The 24,207-nt window shown below is 53.4% G+C and overlaps 12 protein-coding genes across 12 annotated transcripts; 9 read left to right on the forward strand and 3 right to left on the reverse strand.

Annotated features, from left to right (window-relative positions):
* Position 1: 1 nt before the first annotated feature.
* On the forward strand, positions 2-2,096 carry zrfD (putative plasma membrane zinc ion transporter). Its single transcript, XM_073712165.1, has 4 exons — positions 2-290; positions 360-1,421; positions 1,480-1,579; positions 1,630-2,096. Exons 1-4 carry the CDS (start codon positions 38-40, stop codon positions 1,886-1,888), a joined length of 1,674 nt encoding a protein of 557 aa, XP_073568621.1. The 5' UTR covers positions 2-37; the 3' UTR covers positions 1,889-2,096.
* On the forward strand, positions 2,097-3,389 carry BJY04DRAFT_195115 (sideroflexin family transporter). Its single transcript, XM_073712166.1, has 4 exons — positions 2,097-2,259; positions 2,306-2,439; positions 2,499-2,593; positions 2,643-3,389. The coding sequence occupies exons 1-4, from the start codon at positions 2,156-2,158 to the stop codon at positions 3,291-3,293; spliced, it is 984 nt and encodes a 327-aa protein (XP_073568622.1). The 5' UTR covers positions 2,097-2,155; the 3' UTR covers positions 3,294-3,389.
* Positions 3,390-4,610, reverse strand: BJY04DRAFT_195117 (uncharacterized protein). Its single transcript, XM_073712167.1, has 2 exons — positions 3,842-4,610; positions 3,390-3,753 (listed from the first exon to the last, which is right to left on the reverse strand). The coding sequence occupies exons 1-2, from the start codon at positions 4,479-4,481 to the stop codon at positions 3,476-3,478; spliced, it is 918 nt and encodes a 305-aa protein (XP_073568623.1). The 5' UTR covers positions 4,482-4,610; the 3' UTR covers positions 3,390-3,475.
* Positions 4,611-4,978: 368 nt separating this feature from the next.
* Positions 4,979-7,029, forward strand: BJY04DRAFT_195118 (homoserine O-acetyltransferase family protein). The gene has a single exon (XM_073712168.1). It carries the CDS (start codon positions 5,435-5,437, stop codon positions 6,986-6,988), a length of 1,554 nt encoding a protein of 517 aa, XP_073568624.1. The 5' UTR covers positions 4,979-5,434; the 3' UTR covers positions 6,989-7,029.
* A 343-nt stretch (positions 7,030-7,372) lies between these two features.
* Positions 7,373-9,034, forward strand: BJY04DRAFT_220874 (putative aromatic-L-amino-acid decarboxylase; the record flags this gene model as incomplete). Its single annotated transcript, XM_073716992.1, has 3 exons — positions 7,373-7,421; positions 7,477-8,407; positions 8,464-9,034. 3 exons carry the CDS (start codon positions 7,373-7,375, stop codon positions 9,032-9,034), a joined length of 1,551 nt encoding a protein of 516 aa, XP_073568625.1.
* Positions 9,035-9,462: 428 nt separating this feature from the next.
* On the forward strand, positions 9,463-11,351 carry BJY04DRAFT_195122 (Zn(II)2Cys6 transcription factor domain-containing protein). Its single transcript, XM_073712169.1, has 4 exons — positions 9,463-9,837; positions 9,891-10,415; positions 10,476-10,628; positions 10,679-11,351. Exons 1-4 carry the CDS (start codon positions 9,778-9,780, stop codon positions 11,345-11,347), a joined length of 1,407 nt encoding a protein of 468 aa, XP_073568626.1. The 5' UTR covers positions 9,463-9,777; the 3' UTR covers positions 11,348-11,351.
* A 207-nt stretch (positions 11,352-11,558) lies between these two features.
* Positions 11,559-12,476, forward strand: BJY04DRAFT_220876 (uncharacterized protein; the record flags this gene model as incomplete). The annotated part of the gene is made up of 2 exons (XM_073716993.1): positions 11,559-11,717; positions 11,787-12,476. The coding sequence occupies 2 exons, from the start codon at positions 11,559-11,561 to the stop codon at positions 12,474-12,476; spliced, it is 849 nt and encodes a 282-aa protein (XP_073568627.1).
* Positions 12,477-13,209: 733 nt separating this feature from the next.
* On the forward strand, positions 13,210-14,727 carry BJY04DRAFT_195126 (carnitine:acyl carnitine antiporter). The gene is made up of 2 exons (XM_073712170.1): positions 13,210-14,335; positions 14,383-14,727. The coding sequence occupies exons 1-2, from the start codon at positions 13,404-13,406 to the stop codon at positions 14,429-14,431; spliced, it is 981 nt and encodes a 326-aa protein (XP_073568628.1). The 5' UTR covers positions 13,210-13,403; the 3' UTR covers positions 14,432-14,727.
* A 636-nt stretch (positions 14,728-15,363) lies between these two features.
* BJY04DRAFT_220878 (sulfatase family protein) lies at positions 15,364-17,449 on the reverse strand (the record flags this gene model as incomplete). The annotated part of the gene is made up of 6 exons (XM_073716994.1): positions 15,364-15,375; positions 15,446-15,951; positions 16,026-16,521; positions 16,567-16,893; positions 16,941-17,098; positions 17,143-17,449. 6 exons carry the CDS (start codon positions 17,447-17,449, stop codon positions 15,364-15,366), a joined length of 1,806 nt encoding a protein of 601 aa, XP_073568629.1.
* A 332-nt stretch (positions 17,450-17,781) lies between these two features.
* On the forward strand, positions 17,782-19,440 carry BJY04DRAFT_220879 (general substrate transporter; the record flags this gene model as incomplete). The annotated part of the gene is made up of 1 exon (XM_073716995.1): positions 17,782-19,440. The coding sequence occupies one exon, from the start codon at positions 17,782-17,784 to the stop codon at positions 19,438-19,440; it is 1,659 nt and encodes a 552-aa protein (XP_073568630.1).
* A 314-nt stretch (positions 19,441-19,754) lies between these two features.
* Positions 19,755-22,007, forward strand: BJY04DRAFT_220880 (major facilitator superfamily domain-containing protein; the record flags this gene model as incomplete). Its single annotated transcript, XM_073716996.1, has 12 exons — positions 19,755-19,941; positions 20,013-20,149; positions 20,213-20,286; positions 20,338-20,346; positions 20,395-20,492; positions 20,543-20,663; positions 20,714-21,098; positions 21,150-21,280; positions 21,329-21,451; positions 21,502-21,712; positions 21,772-21,877; positions 21,940-22,007. The coding sequence occupies 12 exons, from the start codon at positions 19,755-19,757 to the stop codon at positions 22,005-22,007; spliced, it is 1,650 nt and encodes a 549-aa protein (XP_073568631.1).
* A 1,694-nt stretch (positions 22,008-23,701) lies between these two features.
* Positions 23,702-24,118, reverse strand: BJY04DRAFT_220881 (uncharacterized protein; the record flags this gene model as incomplete). Its single annotated transcript, XM_073716997.1, has 3 exons — positions 23,702-23,806; positions 23,875-24,023; positions 24,073-24,118. The coding sequence occupies 3 exons, from the start codon at positions 24,116-24,118 to the stop codon at positions 23,702-23,704; spliced, it is 300 nt and encodes a 99-aa protein (XP_073568632.1).
* Between the last annotated feature and the right edge of the window lie 89 nt (positions 24,119-24,207).

The following is a 24,207-nucleotide window of genomic DNA, read 5'->3' on the forward strand; positions in this document are numbered from 1 at the left end:
CCTGCACTCTCTCAACACCGAAACAACCCCCCTCGCCATGAATTGCCCTTCGCGCACCGATGACACCCTCCCTCATGAGGACTGGAATCAGAACCCGCCGTTTCTGGCACCTGATCTCACCACCCGTCAGGATCTCAATGGCATCTCCAATACTCGCGAATTCAAAGCGGGGACCGCTATTACGGCCATGTCTCAGCACTGCATGCACGATGCAGACCTGCCGCTGACGAGCAAATTGAAGTCGCATGAATCCCGACTCCTGCACCAAAGGGCGTCCCTGACCCAGTCAGGTAAGTTTGACCACTCCTCGTGGGTTACAGATCCATTCACTGCGCTGCCATGCATTAACACCCAAGAAGGACGCCCGAACGATCGAGCGGAATGCCCTCGATCTCTCATTTATAAGCTAAAGAGCTGGCTTACTTGGTTGCTTTCAGTTTTGGCCGCAGCCATGCTGATTTCCGCCAGTGGTCTTGTTGACCGCTTGACCAGTCTCATTTTTGGTACCACCCCGTACCCTCTGCACTCGAACATGGCATCTGTATCTACACCTAAAGAGAGCCATGCTCCGACAATGCGGAATCTTTCGAAGCGCCAGACCTGCGCGCAGGGCGGCGTCGACAGCAACCAGTACAACACTTCCTTGCACGTGGGAGCTTTATTTATCATCCTCGGAGTCTCTACCCTCGCTTGTGCCTTGCCAATTTTGGTCATTCGCTTCTCTCGTTTGCGTATACCCCCAGCTTTCCTCTTTTTTGTGCGTCACTTTGGTACAGGTGTCCTCATCGCGACGGCGTTCGTGCATCTACTGCCTACAGCTTTCACTCTTCTGGGTGATCGGTGTCTCTCGGGGTTCTGGACTACCGATTACCCCGCCATGCCGGGAGCCATTTCCTTATGCGGCATTTTCCTCGTCACCATGATCGAAATGGTGTTCAGCCCTGTGCGACACGCGACCCGGCAGATCTCGAAAAAGCCTGATCAAGAAGCAGCATCCGAAATCGTCGCAAACCAGCTCCCACCTGCCGTTTATGTCTCGGGGGGTACCGACCAAGCAGACCCGAGAAACATCGACCGCAGTCCCCAGATTCGCCCGAAAGGCCCGTTGGTGGGGAGATCGTCGAGCTTCAGTCGTGCGATCCACCGGTTTGAAGAAGACTCCGACCGGGTATATCGTATATCCTCCGCACCCGAAATTTCTCCACTGCCCCAGCTGAGCGAAGTGAAGCGTTTTAGCGATCACCAGAGCAGCGTCCAGGATGACTTTCAGCTTTCCAAGAAACAGAAGCACAATAAAGATGTCATGCAGGTGTTCATGTTGGAGGTTGGAATTCTCTTCCACAGTGTGTTTATCGGCATGTCATTGAGTGTTTCGGTGGGGAACGAATTTGTAGTCCTTCTAATCGCCATCGTCTTTCATCGTATGTACTCTGGGATGTCTCTGCCACAGTTCTACCAAGCTTTACTAACGATATATAGAAACGTTTGAAGGTCTCGCACTGGGTTCACGCATCGCCTGCTTAGACTGGCCTAATGGAGCGGCTCAACCATGGCTAATGTCTCTTGCCTACGGGTGCACGTATGTTTATCCTGGACTGCCTGTGCTGCACCATGCTAATGAACTCACAGTACACCAATTGGACAAGCAATTGGAATCGCAACTCATACGCTATATAGCCCTGATTCGGAAGTGGGATTAGTTTTGGTCGGCACGATGAATGCCATCTCAGCGGGACTCCTGATATTTGCGTCCCTGGTGGAGCTGCTGTCAGAGGACTTCCTCAGCGATGAGAGCTGGCGGGTGCTGCGGGGCCGCAAGAGGGTGATAGCATGTGCGTTGGTGTTTTTGGGAGCATTCTGTATGAGCCTTGTAGGAGCCTGGGCGTAGTAGAGTCGGACGGCTATCAGCGGAGCATTCCAAGGTTGACCGCCACCGGTTCCGTTCCTGAGAACCCTGACCCCTGCCTGCCTCCGAATTGCTCCTCTCCGATTGGCCAACCCCGCTTATCGGGCTCACCGCCTCCGACAACGGTGTGAATCATTTTCCTCCCACTTTCCTTCCTCCACTAGGTTCTTCCTCCTCGTTCTCTCTCGGTCATTGTCCAATCTCTCGCTTCTTAATTGCGCTTCGTCATTCTCTTCTTTGGCTTTGCCAATGTCTGCCTCGCTTCCCGGTGACCGGGACCTTCCTTCTTCCCAATATGATTTGACCACCTACTGGGGCCGCGTGCGCCATGCGGCCGACATTTCCGATCCCAGGTACGACTTTTGTCGTCCTTTTTCAATCCACAGCTAACGTGCGTAGGATGCTGCTCGTCTCTTCAGCTGGTCTGGAGCAGGCCAAGCGTCTTATCTCCTCCTACAAACAAAACGAAATCCCGACCATGAACGCGGAACTGTGGCGGGCGAAGAAGATCGTCGATTCGACATTGCATCCTGGTGGGTTTTGCTTCCAGCACTCCTCAATTTGCCATTGACTAATTTATCATTTACAACAGATACTGGCGAGCCCGTCTTCCTTCCCTTCCGCATGTCATGCTACGTCCTTTCCAACCTGGTTGTTACTGCGGGGATGCTCACGCCGGGTCTGCAGGTAGGATACAGACATCCATGCCGAGTAAGACTGAGTCTAACATGAACAGACCACAGGAACTCTACTCTGGCAAATCGGCAATCAGTCCCTCAACGTCGCGATCAACAATGCGAACTCGAACAAGTCCACCCCTCTCTCGGTCTCCCAGATGGCCAAGTCATACCTCATGGCGGTTTCAGCATCATGCTCCGTCGCGCTGGGACTAAATGCGCTCGTCCCGCGCCTGAAGAACGTCTCGCCAAACACAAAGCTCATTCTCGGCCGCCTCGTCCCCTTCGCAGCCGTATCCAGCGCCAGCGCTCTGAACGTCTTCCTCATGCGTGGAGAAGAAATCCGACAGGGTATCGACGTCTACCCAGTTCCCGAGAAGGAAGGCGAACAGATGCAGAGTCTCGGAAAGAGCAAGAAGGCGGCAAAGATCGCTGTCGGTGAAACAGCAATCAGTCGTGTCTTGAACGCTACTCCGATCATGGTCATTCCTCCGTTGATTCTTGTGCAGCTTGAGAAGAGGAAGTTGCTTACGCCTCGGATGGTGATGCCTGCTAACCTGGGTCTGGTTCTGGCAACCTCGCTGTTCGCTCTGCCGTTGGCCTTGGGTGCTTTCCCGCAACGACAGGCGATCAGCGCTAGTTCGCTGGAGGAAGAATTCTGGACCCGCGGAGGAAAGGACGGCAAGGTTGAGTTCAACCGGGGGATGTAATGATCGCAATTCTTAATTCAGTTTATAGAGGTATTTAGTATATATATATATATAGACTATTGGATGCAGGGCGTAAAGTATATATCACGCACGATTCATGAGATTCAACTTTTTTCCGATTATCTATTACGTATTACATACTTGTATAATACAACGCTTTGTTTGCTTGGCATTGACAATCATCACCGATGGGTCAACCCATCCAACTCATGCACCTCTGGTTTCGCCGGCGCCTGAGTATCGTCCAGTTCCTGGATGACAGGCGGTTTCGCCGCCGCATTGTGGATATTCAACCCAGCGCCGCCTTGGCGCGAGTAGCCCTCCTCACTACTAACCTGCGAGTACATTTCTGAGATCGGCCGGCCGTTTTCCGACGGCAGCGGCGGCGAGGGCATGCTGAAGCCCGCGGATGAGCCGGACGGGTATTTGGCTCCTGTTGGGTCGGGGCTGAGATGTGAGTCTATGGAGCGTGGAGGTTAGCTTGCGACGTTCAAATCAAACAAACAAACAAGGATTGAGGATTTGCAAAGAGAGCGAGCGGCACGAACCTTGGTAAGGAGACGAGGAAGGCTGGTATGGAGTGTTCGGGCTCTGGTACGCGTATTCACCGGTGTACATTCTTTGCGGTTCGCCGGGTGGAATGGCCGTGCTTTGTGCTTGGCTCTTTTGGCGTCTTCGGCGGAGGAACCACCATGCGGCGAGGATGATGACGACTGCTGCGACTGCTCCGACGACAATGCCTGCGATTGCTCCGCCGGATAGGCCTGAGGAGTCGTCATCGTCGTCGTCGTCGCCGTTTCCTTCGTCGAGGAAGAGCTGGTACTGGTCATCTCGGGACGAGCTCCATGCGGCAGGGAGGACGTCGTCGACAGGACATCCGTCTGTCGTGGCGCAAGGATTAGACGAGCAGCAACCCAGAAAGGGCGGGGAGGTGAAGTTGCAGGTGAACCAATTTGAGTTGTCGCTGTCCAGGCAGGTGTTTGGGCGGATTTGGTCGAAGATGCTGGACTCAAAGGCCGCGGGATAGACGTTTGGGCAGGGCGAGGTGGTGTTGGTGTTGGAGCAGGGGTCGGACGAGCAGCAGCCGACAAAGTAGGGTTCGTCCGGACAGACGTACCAGGTTCCACCGCTGGGGCAGGTGAAATGGCAGTCGGCTGACCCTGATGCGCACGCGTCTGAGTCTGACATGGTGTTGATTCGTTGGTGTGTATACCCCGGAGTACGATTGTGCAACTTGACGTTCAAAAGGGGGTTCTCGAGATCAGGGTCTGCAGAATCTGCAACGGCCGGACAACCGTTGGGGCCGACATATATAGGCGTGCTGGCGGGCCAGGCAAGGCTGAGGCTTGCTGGGCGGCCTTATTTGGGTTGACGGCAGTGTAGGTGCCACATCCTCGCGTGAGTTGCACCTGATTGGCGACTGCGGCGAAGGATGCTAAAGAAAGAAATTAGGATGGCTTCTGGGGGGCCGTAACCTTACTCGATTGATACTAACGTTTGCTAGTGCTTATTGGAGAGGAACTGGTTGATAGTGCCCAGCCTCTTGTCTCTGCGGCTGAGCTCAGGAATCATAATTTACCAAGCTGGCAAGGTTGATGATCAAGGGGCCGGAGGATGGAGCAGGAAGCAACACAGCCGGATAGATCCTTTGCTGCATGTCCTCTGAAGATTCAATGCTAATCTCAGCCGGATCGTGGTCAACTACTCAGCCTTGGGGATGACCAGAAGCCTGAAGGAGTACTACTAGACTCAAAATGTAAACAGAGGGAGCCGCGGCTTGGCTGCGATTGACGTGCCATCTGCAGCGCGGCACCTAGCGGGCAGTACCTAAGTGTTAAGAGTAAGAAGACCTTCAGGAAGGTCTCTGGGGCTACTTCGGCGTAGACACAAAAAAGCACGGCATAGTTAGAAAGTGACCGACCTTTTTTGTACCTACGCCGAGCTGCATCCACCATCTCCAACTGTTTTGCTCCATCAACGCCGCAACGGTCAAGCTGTCCGGACCCCGATGGCGCAATCGCGGGTCTATGTTAATCCGTTCCGGCCGTATCTCCTCCTCCGCCTCCGCATCGCCGCAAATGCCATGACGATCAACTCCCGTCTTGCAGCATCGTCTGCTATTCACCAGAGCTCTCGCCAGGATGAGTCCTCTTCATGGCCTTCCTCGCTCTCTCCCGCGATCCTTCTCTCGTCCTTTAAAAGCCGCCGCTTGGCAACAACGTCCATTCGTCCCGCTCTATACCTCCGTCAACCGCTTCCCCTCATTACAAATCGCCCGCTCCAGTTCCTCCGCCCCCTCGCCGCGAGACTCGTCGAATCCTGCTCTGTCTTTTCCCTGCCTTGATGCTCAAGATGCGAAATCTGCACTTCTCTCCGCGCGGTCGCTTCGGTCCGGTCCCGAACCCTCCTATACTACTGGTCACCACGAACAATTCCATTGTAAAGAGCCGCTTCTACTCGACTGGGGTGGCGTGCTTCCAAAGTTCGACATCGCATATGAAGCCTGGGGTCAATTGAACGCGAACAAGGACAATGTTATCCTGTTACATACTGGTCTATCCGCATCAAGTCATGCGCACAGCACCGAGGCGAACCCGAAGCCTGGTTGGTGGGAGAAGTTCATTGGCTCTGGAAAGCCGTTGGACACGGACAAATACTTTGTGATCTGTACCAATGTTCTCGGCGGATGTTACGGCAGCACCGGGCCCTCCTCGACTGACCCTTCAAACGGCAAGAAGTATGCTACCCGATTCCCGATCCTCACAATCGAAGACATGGTGCGAGCGCAATTCCGTCTCTTAGACCACCTAGGAGTTGAGAAACTATATGCGTCTGTCGGGTCGAGCATGGGCGGGATGCAGAGTTTAGCTGCTGGAGTATTGTTCCCTGACCGAGTCGGCAAGATCGTCACAATCAGTGGATGTGCGCGGAGCCATCCATACAGCATCGCGATGCGCCATACACAACGACAGGTTCTGATGATGGATCCGAACTGGGCTCGAGGGTTCTATTACGATTCCATTCCCCCGCATTCCGGCATGAAGCTTGCCCGAGAAATTGCCACTGTCACTTATCGCAGTGGGCCGGAGTGGGAGAAGCGCTTTGGACGAAAACGAGCCGACCCGAGCAAACAACCCGCTCTGTGCCCAGACTTCCTGATCGAAACGTACCTCGACCATGCTGGGGAGAAGTTTTGTCTGGAGTACGACCCGAACAGTCTCCTCTATATCTCCAAAGCAATGGATCTGTTCGACCTCGGCTTGGCTCAGCAATTGGCCACGAAGAAGCAACGGGCAGAGTCTCAGACCAAAGTCGCACGCAACGTGAACAACACTAGTGACAGCTCATGCAGCCTCACACTCCCCGATGAGCCCTACCAAGAACAACCCTCTGCATCGACATCGTCAGCGGAACACTTGGCCACGGAACCGACCTCGGAACTCGCGAGTCCTCCGAGAGACCTCGTCGCTGGCTTTGCGCCATTGAAAGACCATCAAGTGCTCGTTATTGGGGTTGCGAGCGACATTCTGTTCCCTGCTTGGCAGCAACGCGAGATTGCACAGACACTAGTGCAGGTTGGAAACAAGAAGGTTGAGCACATTGAATTGGGAGAAGACCTGTCCCTCTTCGGACACGACACGTTCCTGCTGGATCTGAAAACCATCGGTGGGGCAGTACAAAAGTTCTTAGACTAGCATAGCATTACATACCAATGTACAGTAGACGACTTTTCATGATTACCTCACAAGCGCAACAGGATTCAGTCAGTAGATGTAAACCAACCCTATTCCGCAGCGGACCTCCCGGCGGAATTGCAGCGTGCTCCCACGCCTTTCGACATGACCCACAACCCCCTCGGGTCCTCCCTCTTCACATAAATAAATTCGACTCCCCTTGCCACCAATGTATCTCGCTCTCTTGACAACTCTCCATTGGATCTGTCCTTTCCCTCCAGACAACCCGTATACGGCGCAGCCCATACCAATCTGACCGTATCCCTGCTCCCCGCTGCCTCCCGCCGCCCCTCCTCCTCCGCACGCACACAACCCCCCTCGGAACCATTCCGAGGCACAATTAACATGGATCGCGACCAGTTCAGAACTGCAGCGCACGCTGCGATTGACGACAGTCTGTCATCTTACCTGCTTACACACGCGTACAGTCAACTAACTTATCCCAATAGTCATCGGATATTTCGACAACATCCCCAACCAGCGCGTCCTCCCCACTATCGAACCTGGCTACCTCCGCCCTCAAATACCGGCGAGCCCTCCCCAGGAACCAGAAGAATGGTCGCAGATCCAAGCCGATATTGACTCCAAGATCAAGCCGGGATTGACACAATGGCAATCGCCAAACTTCATGGCCTTCTTCCCGGCCTCTGTTTCCTACCCCAGCATCCTCGGCGAAATGTACTCGGCGGCATTCAACGCCCCCGCTTTCAACTGGCTGTGCTCGCCGGCCTGCACGGAGCTGGAAACAGTTATCATGGACTGGATGGCACAGGCCTTGGCTCTCCCGTCTTGCTTTTTGAGCACGTCAGAAAACCGCGGTGGCGGAGTTATCCAGATGAGCGCCAGTGACGCCGTGGCGACAGTTATGATCGCCGCGCGCGAGCGCAGAGCGCACGAGCTGGTCAAAGCCGAGGGTATAAAGGAAGGTACTACGGAGTACGAAGACCACTTGATGGACGTGCGCCCGCGACTGGTGGCACTGAGCAGTTCTCAGACGCACAGCAGCACGGCCAAGGCGGCCCTGCTCGCCGGCACGCGGTACCGGGCCATCGGCGTGAGTCTGGAGAATGACATGGCCCTGACGGGGCCTGAGTTGCGTGCGATGCTCGAGAAGCTGGATCAGGACAATTTCACCCCTTACTTCATTACGCTCTGCTTTGGATCGACGAATTCTTGTGCCGTGGACCGCTTCGCCGAGATCCTAGCCGTACTTCGCGAGAAGCCTCATTGGCAACGCATTTGGGTGCATATCGACGCGGCTTATGCCGGTGCTGCGCTTGTCGCTGATGAGTGGCAGTACATTGCCAAGGACTTTGCGGAGGGTGTGGACAGCTTCAATGTCAACATGCACAAGTGGTTGCTCGTCAACTTTGATGCGAGGTATGTCAGCTCTACGGAGCAGTAAAGATGCATGACTCGGTAGCTAAACTAGGCAGTCTGCTCTACGTTCGGAACCGCCACGACCTCACTGATTTCCTCGACATCACGCCGGCTTACCTCCGCAACCCCTTCTCCGAGTCTGGCCAGGTGATCGACTACCGTAACTGGTCGATTCCGCTGGGTCGACGGTTCCGAGCGCTCAAGATCTGGTTTGTCATGCGTAGCTACGGCCTTAATGGATTGAAGGAGTATATTCGCAAGGGCGTCAAGCTCGGCGAGACCTTTGCCGACCTTGTCCGCAGCCGTTCGGATTTATTTGAGATCATCACCAAGCCGGCTTTCGGTCTGACGGTATTGCGGGTCAAGGGTTCGAAGCCATCGGACGTGAATGGAAATGGAACATTGACAAATGGGTCGGGTGTTGCTCAGCCGGATGAGAAATCCGATGTGGTGACAAAGGAGGTGTACGAGCTCATTAACTCCCGTGGGGAGATCTTTATCACGTCGACGGTTATGTCAGGGATCTATGCGATCCGGGTGGTGAGTGCGAATGAGCGTGCTGGGGAGAAGTACATTCGTCGCGCTTTCGAAATCCTGGTGCAGACGGCGGAGGAAGTTCGCCGATAGACTTGTGTACTACATAGACATATAGATCTCATATGGGCAAGTAATTGGTACAGAAAGGTTGGAAAATATATATAAGTCTACCAGCGCCAAGCAGGCAGTTTCTTCAATCTTTTGGCAACACTCGGGTGCAACCTTTGCTTTGTTCAGACTAAGGGTCTTCACTCCTCTGGTCTCGGACTTGCTCGGGGGAAGCTTAGCGGATCAAGCATCCTGTCGTCCTACCCTGTCCAGTGTCTCGAGGCACAGTTCTGCGGTGTCACTGAGAATGACGCGCGAGCCGATATCGTCCACATTTGATTGGGTTGAACTACGCTCCAAGCCCCGGACGAGCAGTCACCGTGCGTCGGACCCCAGGCTGTGCAGGGGACAACAAGTTGGGGGCCAGATTAAATACTGCTCCCCTCGCGGAATGGCTTCCAGAGCAGGAAATGAGCAGGATGATCTGAAACGGCCATGTGGCTGCATTGGGCCAGCTGTCCGTCAGTCCCTTTGATCTTGACTGCACCTTGGCTTGTTTCGGCCCTATCGCCGTGCTTCTTGTCCTCAGCCTTACAATCCTGGCTGCTTGGCCATCGTTCCCCTTCTTCACTGAATGGTCCGCGCCGACTCTTGTCTCAGCACTGTCGGAGATCAGCTTTTGCATAGCCACCAAAGTCGCGCTCCATTAATTAGGCGCCCATTTCCTCCCTAACTACCCCAATCATGCGTAATCTTCAACATCATCGGGTGATTCGAGTTTCAATATGGTCGGAGTTCCAGGACGGTCAAAGGCTTGCGTGACATGTTTGAAGAGGAAGAAACGAGTGCGTACCCACCTTAATGCGACGACGATCGATCGATCTAATCGCCCTCTTAGTGCGACCTGGAGAAGCCCTTCTGCGGGACTTGCCGTAAAGCGCGTGTGGAGTGTGGGGGGTACCATCGTCCTCGCATCTTCATCAACAACACCATTGAGAATCAGAGCCAGCAGCTTGTGCGCAAGGGAAAAAGCACGAGTGACGGTGACAGTGACACCACCACTAGCGTCGCTCTTCCCAACTCACTCGCTCACTCTGCATACCAAGCCAAGTACATGGATCTGTTCTGGCGCCTCTATCTACCCAACGGCCAGGCGCTTACGGTCGAGCTAACGCAGGTTGCATTAGGCGGCTGGGTTGATGCGATCATTGACTTACACACCAGCGACAACGTTCTGAGGAAGGCGCTTGTTGCGATGTCTGTCAGTGCTGTTGGGAAAATGGAGGACAGCAGGCTTCTCAGAGAGGAGGGCAGGAAGCTTTACACCGGTTCGTTGCAGAGTCTAGCTTCTGCACTAAAAGATCCGCGCAGGGCAACCAGCGATGCCACTTTGACTGCGATTAGACTGTCCAGTTTCTGGGAAGTAGGTGGAGTCCTTCCGTGTCTCTGCCGATCGATGCTAACACGTATCGCTTCGTTCTAGTCTATGTTTGGGCAAAGTGACGGTGAAATTCAGCAGGCTCGAGCCTGGCAGGCGCACAATCTCGGAGATATTGCGCTCATCTCCTCGAGGTCTCCCTACTCGTTCATGTCTGGTCACGCCCATGAGCTTTTCGCAGACGGACGGACGAACCTGGTAGGTCAACTATGGCTCCTGTGGGGGAGCTATCACTAATCACTTCACAGACGATGTCGTATCTACGGAATAGGAAGAGGTGCTTCCTTGCTGACCCTGAATGGAAGACGATCCCATGGCTCCAGCAGCCGAAAACCCCCCGCGATCATCTTTTCGATGTACTGCTCGATCTGACGGGTCTCTTCGAGGACCTCGACCTAATGAAGATATGTCCGAACCCAGGCAAGAAGGAACTCGCGAAAAAGCACATCATCGACCGATTCTTCCAGTTGCACCAAGACCTGCTCGCGTGGGAGATTCTGTACTCTCCGCCCTACGAACCACCACTCCAACCGCCGGAAACTGTTCGCCCACAGGAAATTGCTGGTGCTCATCTGATGACCACATACTGGGCCTCCGTCATCATTGTCGCGAGCAATCTCCAAAGCCTAGTCGGGCCTGACAATGAACTTGAGCTAGGCGTTGATCTCGACCTCTTCTGCAGCAAGCTTATCAGATCATCCCGTCTTTTTGTCCACCCGTCGCTCGGTCTATTCCGGACCCATATAACTACTTACCCAATGACGGTTGCGATCCACTATATCTGCGCGGCTGGGCCGAAGCGATTAGTTGAGGAGCGACGCTTGCTTGCAGACTGTCTTTACGATCCTGCTTTGTCGGGGGTGCGACAGTTCATCGTCAGTATGAAGGACGATCAGCCGCTAGAATTCTTGGAGTGATTGACATATAGCCTATGTAGCTACTAATATAATTCAACATCCTGTTTCTTAGCATAGATGTCTATGTCACGTGGTCTGCATCGCACGAGTGCATCCGGTCGGCGTCTACTTCTGGAGCCGAGGCTGGAGTACTTAACCTCCGCATCCAACCCGACCGATGCGCAATTCACCTTTAACAATCGCTACTCGATCCCTCTCAAACTACTACAAGATGTCCAAACTCTCCCCCGGCCTGAAGGCCCTCATTAACTCCCCTGCCGCCCGCCCAAATACTCTCCCCGCCCCGACAAACATCCAGTCCATCTACGCCAAGATCCAGCAGACCGCGCAGGCGAAGAATATCTCGCTGTCGTCATGGCTAGCTTTATCGGTATCCTCCACCCTATTCCGCACTCATCCACCAGCAATGCGCAGTCCAACTAACAAATAACATGTCTAGACAGCCGCAACAATGACCATGAACTCGCCCGCCTCACTAAGCACCCTCTACACCCTCGCCTCGACCTCCCAACCCGACCCCCAACGCATCCACATCGCCGAACTCATGCGCGAAGTCGGCCTCAAATGCATCTCCTTCAACGGCATCCCTCGCACAATCAACTGCCTCAACGCATTCAAGGCCTCACTCCCCGAATCCATCGCCTCCTCCCTCTCCACAACACCCACACGCACCCCGTCCCCACAAACAATCTCCTCGATCTCCGCCCGCGGAAAGGATCTCTGGGACTCCATATACCGCCCCTTCGAAGTGAAGCTGTACGAGAAACTAGCAGACTCGCACCCCGATCTGCCCGTGCATATTCTGCATGCGAACTACGGGGCCTTGCTGTCTGATCCTGCGGAGAGGACGACAGGCGCGAATATTGGACGGGTCGGGACGAGTATTGTTGCGATTGCTTGCTTGAGGGCACAGACGGGGGTTGGGCCGCAGGTTGTGTCGCATGTTTTTGGGTTGAGGAAGGCGCTTGAGGATGGGACTTGGGAGGCGGATGTTGAGGTGGAGGAGGGGGCGAGGTGGCTGGCGGGGGAGGAGGGGAATGAGTGGATTTTGAAGAGTGTGGATGAGATTGTTCAGGGTATTAGTGAGGGTCAAGGGTCGAGCTTTGCGCCTACGAGGGCGAAGTTGTAGATGTTGGATGGGCAGGTATGGATAGATATATATATATGTATAGTGCTGCAGTGAGTTGTATATATAAACTGACATGTGGTAGTCGAGGCGATTGTCGCGTGGTCAGATCAAATCCCCAAAAAAAGCCTACCGCGAACAGCTCCATGTTTCCTGCATGAGCAGGCTTTGCGTATAATCAAGCTGTTTATGATAGTCTGCTCTCTACAAGTCAAACAGATTAACCCTTGTCGAACATTGTTCCGAGCACTGTTCCGAGCGTCACGTGCCCATATATTGCTTGCGGCTCGTCTGCTCCTTCGTGCGCCCTCGTTTCCGACGGAGTCTACAGCTGTCACCGATTGCGGTCAGTAGACTAGCAAGACAAATAAGATCGTAAATGTATAAATTAAGTTACGTGCGCCCAGTGGATTAGATTCCCGTCGTCCGGGAGGATCCTCTGGGTCGCTGTCGTCGGATCAAAGGCACACGTCCATGTGGCCAGCCTCCATTCATCCGACATAATTCATGTGGTGCCAACGGCATATTTAAAAGGACATGCATACTGCAAGAGTTAAAGAAATAGGTTAATTGAAGTGGTCATTATGGATTAACAACAGTCCATGCGACCGTTCGGCACAAACACAGGAGTCGATCGCCCGGCCACGGAGAAACAGCTGATCCGAGCCGAGCCGAGGCACATGCTGATCGGCCATTGAGCAGTTCCCAGCTTCGGCTTCCGCAACCCTCACGGCCTGCCTTGCTCTTTTTCTCCCTCACATTCTTATCCTTCGCTTTTCTCTCTTTTTCCTCACCTCAAACACAACTTCATCTTCTAACCATCCCTCATTTTCTCCCCCTCCTCCTCCACCCCTTCTTCCTCCAACCTAGCGACGCCCTCCTACCGCCTTCCCGCTCACCCGCCTCCGCCTCCGCATTTTCCCCGCCACAATGTCTTCCGCCGAATCCCCCACCTCAGACTCCGTGCAGGAAACCGTCAAGGCCGTCGAGGCCAAGGCTGTTAACCAGACCGCTGCACAACTTCGCTCCTTCGCCGCTGGCGGTGTTGGTGGTGTGTGCGCCGTCGTCGTCGGCCATCCCTTCGATCTGGTCAAGGTGCGCATGCAGACAGCCGCCACGGGCGTGTATTCTGGTGCCATTGATGTCGTGAAGAAGACCATCGCGCGCGAGGGTCTAGTGAGAGGTCTCTATGCCGGTGTTTCAGCTCCTCTAGTCGGCGTTACGCCCATGTTTGCTGTCAGTTTCTGGGGCTACGATCTCGGTAAAACCCTCGTTAGCAGCTTCTCCGAAGTGCAAGTCAAGAACAACACCCCTCAATACACAATTGGCCAAATCTCCGCAGCCGGCTTCTTCTCCGCGATTCCCATGACCCTCATCACAGCTCCATTCGAGCGCGTCAAGGTGCTTCTCCAGATCCAAGGCCAGAACCCACCACCACCAGGCCAGAAGCCCAAGTACTCGGGCGGGATGGACGTCGTCCGTCAGCTGTACAAGGAGGGTGGAATCCGAAGTGTCTTCCGTGGAAGCGCAATGACACTCGCTCGTGACGGACCCGGCTCTGCCGCTTACTTTGCGGCGTACGAGTACATCAAGCGCTCGCTCACGCCAAAGGACGCAAACGGCAACGTCACCGGTGATCTATCTCTCCCAGCTGTCCTCGCAGCCGGTGGTGCCGCTGGTATCGCTATGTGGATTCCTGTTTTCCCCGTCGACACCATCAAATCCCGTCTGCAAAGTGCGCCTGGGAAGCCAACCATTGGTGGAACAATCCGCGCGGTCTACGGTAATGGAGGCTTCAAGGCGTTCTTCCCAGGATTTGGACCCGCGCTGGCGCGTGCGGTGCCTGCTAACGCTGCTACATTGTATGTTCCTTTTCCTGTTTACACCCTAATATGCTAACAGCGAATAGCGCCGGTGTCGAACTAGCCCACCAGTTTTTGAACAAATTCTTCGACTAAGCGATTGCGCATATCATATAGAATAGACTCTGTTGGAGATGTGTTGAAGAGTGTCACGATATCCAATGTTTGCGGCGTTCCTTGAGATCTCAGTTTTGGCTAGAGTGAGATGTCATTTACATTTAGCATTGATTAGTTAGCTATGCGAGGGTAGATTCCGTCAAATGTTATAGCATTTCAATCCTGCCCTTAGCTTTTCTACAGAGATTCTACCGGCAGCCGCTCGATGCGAGGTCTAGTACCTGCACCTGCACCTGCATGCATATCCAGTTTCCTCGTTCACTGGGAGTGTTTCGATGTCCCGCCCGGTGTTCCCAGCGTGACACGAACCGCAACTGCCATCTCGCGAAGTGCCAAAACATCTTCCAGAGCCGCTCCCTTTCACCGCATCTACAACTATTACTGAAAGGCACGGCCTCTTGAGACAGGTCGCAGGGTCAAGGGGCGTTGTCGCCGGTCCCAGGCTGCTTAGCCCTAGCTTCACGTGACTCCAGCTGGAGGACCCTTCATATGTACACATGTCGGGGGGACCAAAAGATTTGTATTCATGTTGATTATTCTTTGCGAGTTGTGAATGGCCTCATTCATATACGGATTGGTCCTTTCATTCATATCCACTCCACCAGCACCAGCCAGCAAGCACGCTTGCCCAACCTCCTTGACCCGCAATCATTCTGCTCTCTCAAGCGGGATTGGAATCCAGTCATTAATTCAAGATAGCATCGGCGACCTCGAATCCGTTGGCTTTGAGGTGGCAAAGCCGGCCTCCTGGCATATCAAGGGCAAAACTCCGCGGGTTCACCTCTATTTTACTCCAATTTCATCGATCCGCTCCCTTACCCTTTGAGACTTGTCTGGGCACAAGTGCAGAAGAGAAGGAGACGTAGATGTGTTGCAATGTGATATATACCCTAGAAGTCAGGACAATAAATTTACTGAGCTGCCTATCTTTATGTCAGCTGTAGATGTACCATCACATCAGACCCAATGCTCCCACAGCAATCCCCCCCTCACCAACCCCAACCCCAACCACTCATCCCTATCCCCATTCCCATTTCCATGCTCACCAGAATCACCCTCACCCTCACCTGCCCACATCGCCCCCTCTGCCTCAACCAAATAACCATTCGAGCAGAAACTATACTCAACCTTCGTCTGCTCCTCATAGAACTCATCGAATCGTGGATCCAATGCATCTGACAGCGTATCCACCTCACCACCCGGGTGTAGAGCGCGCCAGGGCTCGCGGCAGGTCTTCCCCTTGCAGGACTTGGTCACGAAGAGGAGGGCGTCGAGGCGGGATAATATTTTCGAGAGCGGGTAGGTTGAGCTTAGGATTGAGATCGTTGATTGTGGTTCTGGTTCTGGCAGTGGTGAGGAGAGCAGGTTATGGAGTTGTTCTGGGTCGTTGTTCATGTCGTAGAGCTCGTGCTCGTTGGTGCACCAGATTGAGTAGTAGAGGTTGTATTCGGGGCTGACGATGCGGATGGCTTTGTAGGTGTTGTTTTCGTGGAGTTCGCCTGTTGGTGTTGATTATTGATTAGATTTGGATTTAGTGGGGATCTGGAAAAGAGGTATAAGAAACATGACTTACGGCCGTAGATCCCCTCCCCGCCGGCAAACCCCCAGTACTCGACTGTTACATGCTCTCGCTTGCTCTCTTCGGCGGTGGCTGTCAGCCCGTCTTCTGTTACTGGAAAAGCCCGGCCATCAAAGTCTTCTCGCAGTGGGATCCCTAGCAGGTCGAAGAACGTCGGGGCTAGATCTGTATGGCTAGTCACGATATTTGTTGTATAGTTCGCCGCGACACCGGGACCGCGAATGATCAGCGGGATGTTGATGTCTTCTTCGTACCCGCAGGACTTCCCCGGCTGCAGACGATGCTGCCCGATATGAAAGCCGTTGTCGCTGCTGTAGATGATGTAGGTGTTCTCAAGGAGGTTGTGCTGCTGTAATCTGTCGAACAGACCATCTACCAATTCATCGACGGCTTGAAGAGCCCGGAGTCGCTGGCGGTAGAAATGGTCGTTCCAGGCGATGTTGGTTTCGTTTTGCTGTTCGAGGTCGAGGAGCCAGTTTGCACCAGAGGGCTAGGCGATCAGCGAGCGCCCAGACGTGACTTGGATCTATCTTACAGTGTCAGGATTGAAGCTCTTGCCTCTAGGGACGATAACATCCTCAAAGAGGTGCTCGTGTCTTTCAGCGGAGACCGGAGCATCAAAGGTGAATACAGGATTAGGGTCGAGGATGCTCCCGCTCATTTGGATGTTTGCGTGAGGCGCACTGGGTGCGATGGTGAGGAAGAAGGGATTCTCGGCAGTGACGGCCTCGTCAAGAAGCCTGTAGGCCTTTTGAGCTAGGACGTCGGTCACATACTCGCCTTCGTAGCTTCGGGGGGTCTCGCCTGTGCGTTGGAAGGTGCTGTTGAGGTAGTTGTATGTAAACGGGTCTAGTAAGAAGTCCTAGATATAGATTAGATATGTTAACCATACAGAGATGGAAGGCTCACGGATCCTGTAAAGCCTGCCGCAGGTGGATTGTTGTAGTTGGAGACGGTGTGCACGTTGAACAATTTGCCTGTGTAGTAGGTATTGTACCCAGCGTTTTGCAACCACACTGGCAGGTAATTCTCATTGAATCCCTGGCGGACAAACTTGGGGTACCCGCCTAAAAGATCAGTAATCATTCGCCATTTGCTAACCGAGTCGTACCATATGGAGGATTCACGTCGGTAATGTTCGTGTTGTGAGCCGCCTTGCCGGTCCAGAGCGTCACTCTTGACGGACAGCAGACGGCTGTCGTGCAGTAGTGCTTGTTGAAGTATGTACCCTGGTCAAGGAGATGTTTCTTGACCAATGGCATGTAGTCCAGCGATTGCAGATGTACATCTTGATCGTCTGTCAGGATAAAGACAATATTCGGGCGTTGTGTGTAGCCAAGAACCTGCTGATCCTGCGCGATGGCGTGCGCAGTGTGAAGACTGGCGAGTGCCAAGCAGATGGCAGGAATGTAACGCATTTTAGACCGAGTAATTTGATGGTGAGACTGCGAGCAGAGGGCCAACGAGGTAAAAGAAGGCCAGGGCGAACCGCAACTCCGGAACGCAGAACGCCGTAGCGGTTGTGAATTGATACGAGAACGTGGAGAGACGGGACAGGGTCCAGGCAATGGACGAGTCGGAGGGCCTGCCGGCCTCCTGTTTCTGCGCACGCCATCTTGTCTCCAAATTGTGTCTCCATAGTCCTCGATACCTCATTCCTTCCACATGGCACGATAAATGTGTCTTGGTACCCATATTTCCGAAGAACAAAGCCCTTGTTTTATCCACTGATACTCATATATTTCTCGTCATGGCGGACACTGGTGACAAGGATGCGGCCGTGGGCGTTAGTCCGGTCGAGAAGTTGGCTGAGAGCAATCCCAAGTTTGGCATCATTACAGCCGAGGCCAAGCAAGCCACCGACGCTGAGCAAGCCTTGAGTGTGCGCGAAGCCATCAGGAAGTATCCAATGGCCATTGCCTGGTCGGTAATGATTTCCTCGGCCATTGCCATGGAAGGATACGACAAGGTCTTGGTGAACCAGTTCTTCGCTTTCCCGGCCTTTGTCCAGAAATATGGCAAGCTTGGGGAGGATGGAAAGCATACCATTTCTGCACCGTGGCAAGCTGGGTTGGGCAATGGTGCTCGTGTTGGTGAGATTATGGGATTGCTGCTCAACGGGTGGGCCAACGAGCGATTCGGATACAAAAAGACGATGATTGCTTCGACCATTGCCCTCTCGGCGTTTATCTTTATTCCTTTCTTCGCTCAGAACATTCAGACTATCCTCGCTGGTCAGATCTTGCTCGGTATCCCTTGGGGTGTCTTCCAGACGCTGAGCACAGCATATGCTGCTGAAGTGTGCCCTGTCGCGCTGCGGCCCTTCCTCACCAGTTATGTCAACATGATGTGGGGATTGGGACAGCTCATTGCTTCCGGTATGCTGCGCGGCTTCGTCAATCGATCCGATCAGTGGGCATACCGCATCCCTTTCGCTCTGCAGTGGGTGTGGCCAGTGCCTCTGCTCATCATGGTTTCCCTGGCACCAGAATCACCATGGTGGCTTGTTCGTCAAGGCCGCAATGACGATGCTCGCAAGGCACTGTCGCGGCTGTCATCCTCGTACACCGGTGCAGAACTCGACAACACCGTCTCTATGATGATCCACACCAACGAGCTGGAGAAAGAGATCTCCGAAGGAACCTCCTACTGGGACTGTTTCAAAGGTGTCAATCTCCGCCGCACAGAGGTGACCTGTGTCGCATGGTTGATCCAATCCGCCAGTGGTGCGACACTCATGGGATACGCAGCCTACTTCTTCGTGCAGGCCGGTCTGCCTAACTACATCTCCTTCAACTTCTCCATGGGTCTGTACGCGCTCGCCATGTGCGGTGTCGCCATCTCCTGGTTCGTTATGATGCACCTCGGTCGCCGCACCATCTACCTCCTCGGCCTGAGCGGCATGTTTGCGGTCCTACTAGCCATCGGCTTCACCAGCCTTGCCTCAACCGAGAACAACTCTGCTCCGTCATTTGCAACTGGTAGTCTCCTCCTTGTCTACACCCTATTCTACGACATCGGAGTAGGCAGTGTCGCCTATGCTGTTGTCGCCGAAATGCCATCAACTCGGCTCCGAACCAAGACCATCGTTCTAGGCCGTAACCTGTACAACATCCAAGGCATCATCAACGGAGTAATCACCCCCTACATGCTCAATGAGACTGCCTGGAACTGGAAGGGCAAGGCGGGCTTTTTCTGGGCCGGGACCTGCTTTCTTTGCCTGACCTGGACTTATTTCCGTCTGCCGGAGCCCAAGGGACGTACTTTTGCGGAGTTGGATATGTTGTTCGAGCAGGGTGTCAGTGCGCGGAAGTTCAAGACTACCGATGTTGATCCGTTCTCGCTTGATCATGAGCATCCGATGGATCAGAAGGCGACTGATCATGAGATGCAGCCGGTATATAAATAAGGCAATGTAGATAGTTTCTGATTGGCATTGGTAGCCTGAGGCATCACTGGGTAGACTGGAAAACGTGTATAGAAACCCCGTTCCGCAACGAGATAGAGCGAGCTATGATCCAGACAGAGTCAATAATCAGTTAGTTCAAGAGCCCACGGCATGCTTGATCATCATTCTCACCAGGGCCGTACCCTATAATTACTCCAAGTAACTGCTGAGTCACCGCACATACCCCTCTGCCCCTCCCTCCGTTCGAGGACATCCCGTTATACGGAGTAGCATGATGCGATTGCGAAGAAGAGCACACACAACTGTACATCAGAATGCCGGCTCAATCATCCCTGCAAGGACCACAGATAGATGAACGGTCGCCGCTGCTCATTCCACCATCCTCGTCCGACCCTCACGTGGAGAATGCAGTAGTCTCTGCTGGGGCCGACGAGGCCGACACAAACGCTCACAAGGACCCGAACCAGTCAGTGGCTGGAACCATTGCCGTTCTTCTTATAGGTATATTCACTTTTCTTTCCTGCTTTCTAGTAGTAACACCATTGAAAGCTTCCAGACTGACGTCTACACAGGTGTCTTCGTCGCAAATGCCGAAGGCTCTCTCGTCCTCGCCACATATGGGCGAATTTCCTCAGAGTTTAATGATCTGAAAAACGCGAGTTGGCTCGTGACGAGCTACGTGCTTGCCATGACGGCGGCGCAGCCTATCGTAAGTTCCGCTTCCACTGTGTACCCGATTGGATTCTATTTCTGCTCACTGAAGGTTCGGCAGTACGGTAAGCTCAGTGATATCTTTGGACGCACGAAGATGATTCTTGTTGCATATTTGTTCTTTGCGCTGGGTTGGTGAGTTGTCTATCATCTTTGGTCCCAATCGTGTGCTTACTCGTTATTCAGTGTTATCAGGTATGGCCTCTTCTTTCTTCACTTTTGGTAGTGGCTAAATCGTGGTAGCGGAATGGCTGGATCTCTTCTTGCGGTCGTCGTTGGTAGGGTAGTGTCTGGGATTGGAGGTGGGGGCATGGGGTCGCTGGTTTCTATTATCGTGACTGGTGAGTTCTCTGTCTTTAATCAAAGGTGAGGCTCGTTGACGTTCAGTCAGACCTAGTGCCGGCACGAGAAGTCGGGGTCTGGAGGAGCTATGTGGCCATCATCGCAACAGCCGGGCGTGGGCTTGGGGGGCCGATTGGAGGGTATCTAGCGGATACCGTCGGATGGCGGTGGTATGCATGCCGTATTGCATTGTGAATTCTGATTCCTGATGTCGAGATAGGTCGTTCATAGGCCAATGTCCACCGACACTGCTCGCAATGCTGCTAACCTGGACGTTAATTCCAAATATCACGCCCCTTACCCATTCTATGGAGAACGGGAATGTGAGAAGCAAGCTCGCACGAATCGACTTTGCAGGCGCCATTTTACTCGCTTCAGCGACATTAGTATTTCTCCTCCCGCTTGAGTTGGCAGGGAACGCTATTCCCTGGACCCATCCGCTCGTCTACAGCCTACCGGTTCTGGCCGTGGCGACAACGCTTCTGTTCTTCTTTGTCGAGCAATATTGGGCCAAGGAGCCAATATTTGCGCCGAAACTCCTGAAGTCTTGGGATGTCATCATTCCCAACACGATTAACTTTTGTCAAGCGGCGGCGCAGCTGGGAGTAAGTGCTATCAATCCATAGTCAGTCCCGAGCTGACATGAATCTGGCTAGATGATGTATACCGTGCCGATATACTTCCAGATCATCCAGAGCGCATCTTCAACGGTATCAGGAGCAAAGCTTTTCCCGGCTGTTGTCGGCGTCACGATTGGTGGATTGTTCGGTGGATACATGACGAAGAGGTACATATGGCCCAGCTAGAGCAAGATCCAGTGCTGACATGTCACTAGAACCGGCCGATACAAGCTCCTCTTAACAGCCGCAACACTCTGCTCATCGTCATCATATCTTCTCCTCACCCTTAGCTGGGACACGGATGTTGGCTTCTGGAAGTCGTTGTTCATCGTACCGGGGTAAATGGGTCCAGGAGCTCGTTTGAAAGACTATTGCTAACGATCCGAAGCGGACTCGGCAATGGTCTCATACTATCCGCGGCGTTTACGGCGCTCACTGCGGGCGTTGAAAAAGATGATATGGCAACCGTCTGCTCCAGCTTCTACCTCGCTGCCAACACAGGGACGGTACTCGGATTGGCCGTGACGAATGCTGTGTTGCAGGGAACTGTTCGACATGGTCTTGAAGTTGGGTTAAGGGGTCAACCTGAAAGAGACTCGGTATAGTCTCTTCTTCTGTCGCTTCCTAGAGCCAGCCATCATACTGACGTTTGTCAAAGATCATCGAGAACTCCATACTGTCCATTGAGTATATTCAGACTTTGCCGGAGCAGGTGAAGGGTGTTGTTGTTGGTGCCTATGTCCAAGGGTTCCGACATGCGCATGGTGAGTGCCCCTCCATGTAATCTTCGGTCATCAAGAACGCTGCTAACGAACACGCTTCCAAGCGAGCAACCTGGTCTTCTCGTCGCTGGCGTTTCTTGCGACCCTTCCCTTGAAAGTGAAGAAAATCTGATGATCTTGTGCGGAGAATGCGAACACCGACACTATGAACTATAGTTAGATTGTGGCGTTTCTTGATTTTAGTTCTCTGAATGGGGGCTTAATAGCTAAAAGACAATGGAAATCAATCTCCAAGATGAGTCGAAGCTGGTGTTGTATTTTGGTAGGAAAGTGGAGGCAGGCGGAAGGCGCGCACGGACCACTTTGGTCTCTCACAGCAACTTAACTTCTTTCTCGATGCCTACCATGTGCATTTACACCTCGCGCTATCCATTCCTGAAGCTACAAGGGCTTTCACAGAGGTCAGCCCTGCAAGCATTGAAAATAGACTCCGACCTGCCAGGATTCAAGAGTGGATCGACTTCCCGGCAGAGCAGAAGACAATATGTGAAACGAACGCCACTTCTCGCCATTACTTGTGTTGAAGGACCATGTGGACAAAGTGCGAAGAACAATAGTTGATTCAGAGCTGAATCTGAGAGACTTCCAAGGTAGGACTTGTTAGGTACCTACCTAACCATGCGCCAAACTCTGACATATAGACAGACGCGGGATCCTAACTCGCCGTCCTTGTTCCGGTTTACCTCATATACAACCAAGAAATATGGACGCCCACAAATCATCTAAAGCCTATCCATATTTCCGAGCCAGTGATGACGACGCCACCGGGTCCGACCGGTTCACCCCATCTACGATCTATCAGCACCTAAGACAATCAATATCTCCCTTTACACCTCTCGTGGCAGCTCTACCCAATCGCGACTTGAAGGGCAAGGCAGGTGGGGGAGCCGAAAACGGGGTGAGGTAGACCCACGGAGTCCTGCATTCAATGTCACAGAAGGCCTCACAGCACCTTCCAGTGAACGTGGGAAGCTAGTGCGAGAAGATAATGCATCGCATCTCAGCAACGGGGCGGAATTGCACAATCACAGTCGTCTGAGTTTCAGAATCTAGCTGCGAGCCCTGGGATCCTGGAGTGCAAAAAGCACGCCAGCTATCACCGTGGGGTAACCCCACCCTAGGTTATACTCTCAAGCCCCACGAGGATTCTGATGGCTGGCCACTTGTTGCAATGTTTCTGGAGAACTCGGGTCCTTGGTGGAGTTGTTGGAGTTTGTGGTTGTATTCGAGAGAAGAAACCAAAGAGCTCAAAGCTCGTGGCGAGGAAGATTGAGCCGGATCAGGAGCTGAATCTCGGCGAGACCAGACCCTTTGCGAGAAGCGATTGCACCGGTGGTGCTGATCTGTCAGTTTTCGTACGTCAAAGAAGCAAGCGACCATTCGCAGCATTGGATAGTTTCGAGTAAACAAGGCGATGATCGGGTCGGGATGGTGGAGTGAGTTCTTTCAAGCCATTTCAAATCAGCCTGGAGCTGACTTGCAGCGTCCGAAAAGTCTTGAGACGTGAACAGTCCAGGGGCTGATGTATTGGGGGTGCTGCCTAAGAGCATGGTGCAAGAGACAGCACTCGGCGAGGGCTCCGATAGAGACAGGGAGCGGTTCGAGAAAAGTAGGGGAGGCATGTAAGGTAGTCGATGCCGTTGTGCCCCGTACGCAAGTCAGCTATCAACCAAGCACGGCGTCTTTGCTGATGACTGCGAGGGCAATCGAAATAAGCAGGGCTTGTACTGCGTGTTCGGCGAGGATCACGCGGGAATTAGGAGGGGACCGGAAATCAAGCAGAAACAGAAGACGTATCCAAGCGAATCAGGAGGAGCTTGTTGCAGATGGACTTGAGCTCCTTAATCGAAGGGCGTTCAACTCCCGCTGGAGATATCTGATGTGCTGCACAGCGGCCTCAGCCACCTCGGCCTATAAGATCAGCATCATCAAACGACAATACAGAATGCAAGACGGCAAGACAAGACGGTGAAAAATACCTTTGTTCCAGTGGTCTCGACGCCACTTGCCACCAGGGTGTTTGCCAACAGCTCCAGGGCAGCTTTCATACGGTCGCGCTGGTTCTTCTGGGTCTGGGCGTGTCTCTTTCGCTTGAGATCGGGCATGTCCGACCGGGCAACGAGCAGCTCTGAGCGAGTCAGCGAGTGGCCAAACCGGTGGGGAGTCAACTACCGTACCCTTTGGACGAATTTCCAGAAGTCTTTTGGGGCACGAAGCAGTCATCTTGGATTGAAAAGCGCTATTGGAGACAGTGGGAATGCTATTGCGTGTTGATCAGATAATATATGTAGTACAGTAGATAGCAACTGTAC

This window comes from Aspergillus karnatakaensis (genome assembly GCF_047715665.1).
Source record: "Aspergillus karnatakaensis strain CBS 102800 unplaced genomic scaffold BJY04scaffold_43, whole genome shotgun sequence".
NCBI lineage: Eukaryota > Fungi > Ascomycota > Eurotiomycetes > Eurotiales > Aspergillaceae > Aspergillus > Aspergillus karnatakaensis.

Excerpts from the sequence above, each read along its gene's own strand:
- BJY04DRAFT_195118 (XM_073712168.1), top strand. The coding sequence starts at position 5,435 with ATGAGTCCTCTTCATGGCCTTCCTCGCTCTCTCCCGCGATCCTTCTCT.
- BJY04DRAFT_195122 (XM_073712169.1), top strand. The coding sequence starts at position 9,778 with ATGGTCGGAGTTCCAGGACGGTCAAAGGCTTGCGTGACATGTTTGAAG. Across the intron at positions 9,838-9,890 it reads GTTTGAAGAGGAAGAAACGA|TGCGACCTGGAGAAGCCCTT; the intron begins GTGCGTACCCAC and ends TCGCCCTCTTAG. Across the intron at positions 10,629-10,678 it reads CAGACGGACGGACGAACCTG|ACGATGTCGTATCTACGGAA; the intron begins GTAGGTCAACTA and ends ATCACTTCACAG.
- BJY04DRAFT_195126 (XM_073712170.1), top strand. The coding sequence starts at position 13,404 with ATGTCTTCCGCCGAATCCCCCACCTCAGACTCCGTGCAGGAAACCGTC. Across the intron at positions 14,336-14,382 it reads CCTGCTAACGCTGCTACATT|CGCCGGTGTCGAACTAGCCC; the intron begins GTATGTTCCTTT and ends AACAGCGAATAG.
- zrfD (XM_073712165.1), top strand. The coding sequence starts at position 38 with ATGAATTGCCCTTCGCGCACCGATGACACCCTCCCTCATGAGGACTGG. Across the intron at positions 291-359 it reads GGCGTCCCTGACCCAGTCAG|GACGCCCGAACGATCGAGCG; the intron begins GTAAGTTTGACC and ends ACACCCAAGAAG. Across the intron at positions 1,422-1,479 it reads AATCGCCATCGTCTTTCATC|AAACGTTTGAAGGTCTCGCA; the intron begins GTATGTACTCTG and ends AACGATATATAG.
- BJY04DRAFT_195117 (XM_073712167.1), bottom strand. The coding sequence starts at position 4,481 with ATGTCAGACTCAGACGCGTGCGCATCAGGGTCAGCCGACTGCCATTTC. Across the intron at positions 3,754-3,841 it reads TTCCTCGTCTCCTTACCAAG|ACTCACATCTCAGCCCCGAC; the intron begins GTTCGTGCCGCT and ends CACGCTCCATAG.
- BJY04DRAFT_195115 (XM_073712166.1), top strand. The coding sequence starts at position 2,156 with ATGTCTGCCTCGCTTCCCGGTGACCGGGACCTTCCTTCTTCCCAATAT. Across the intron at positions 2,260-2,305 it reads GCCGACATTTCCGATCCCAG|GATGCTGCTCGTCTCTTCAG; the intron begins GTACGACTTTTG and ends TAACGTGCGTAG. Across the intron at positions 2,594-2,642 it reads TGCTCACGCCGGGTCTGCAG|ACCACAGGAACTCTACTCTG; the intron begins GTAGGATACAGA and ends TAACATGAACAG.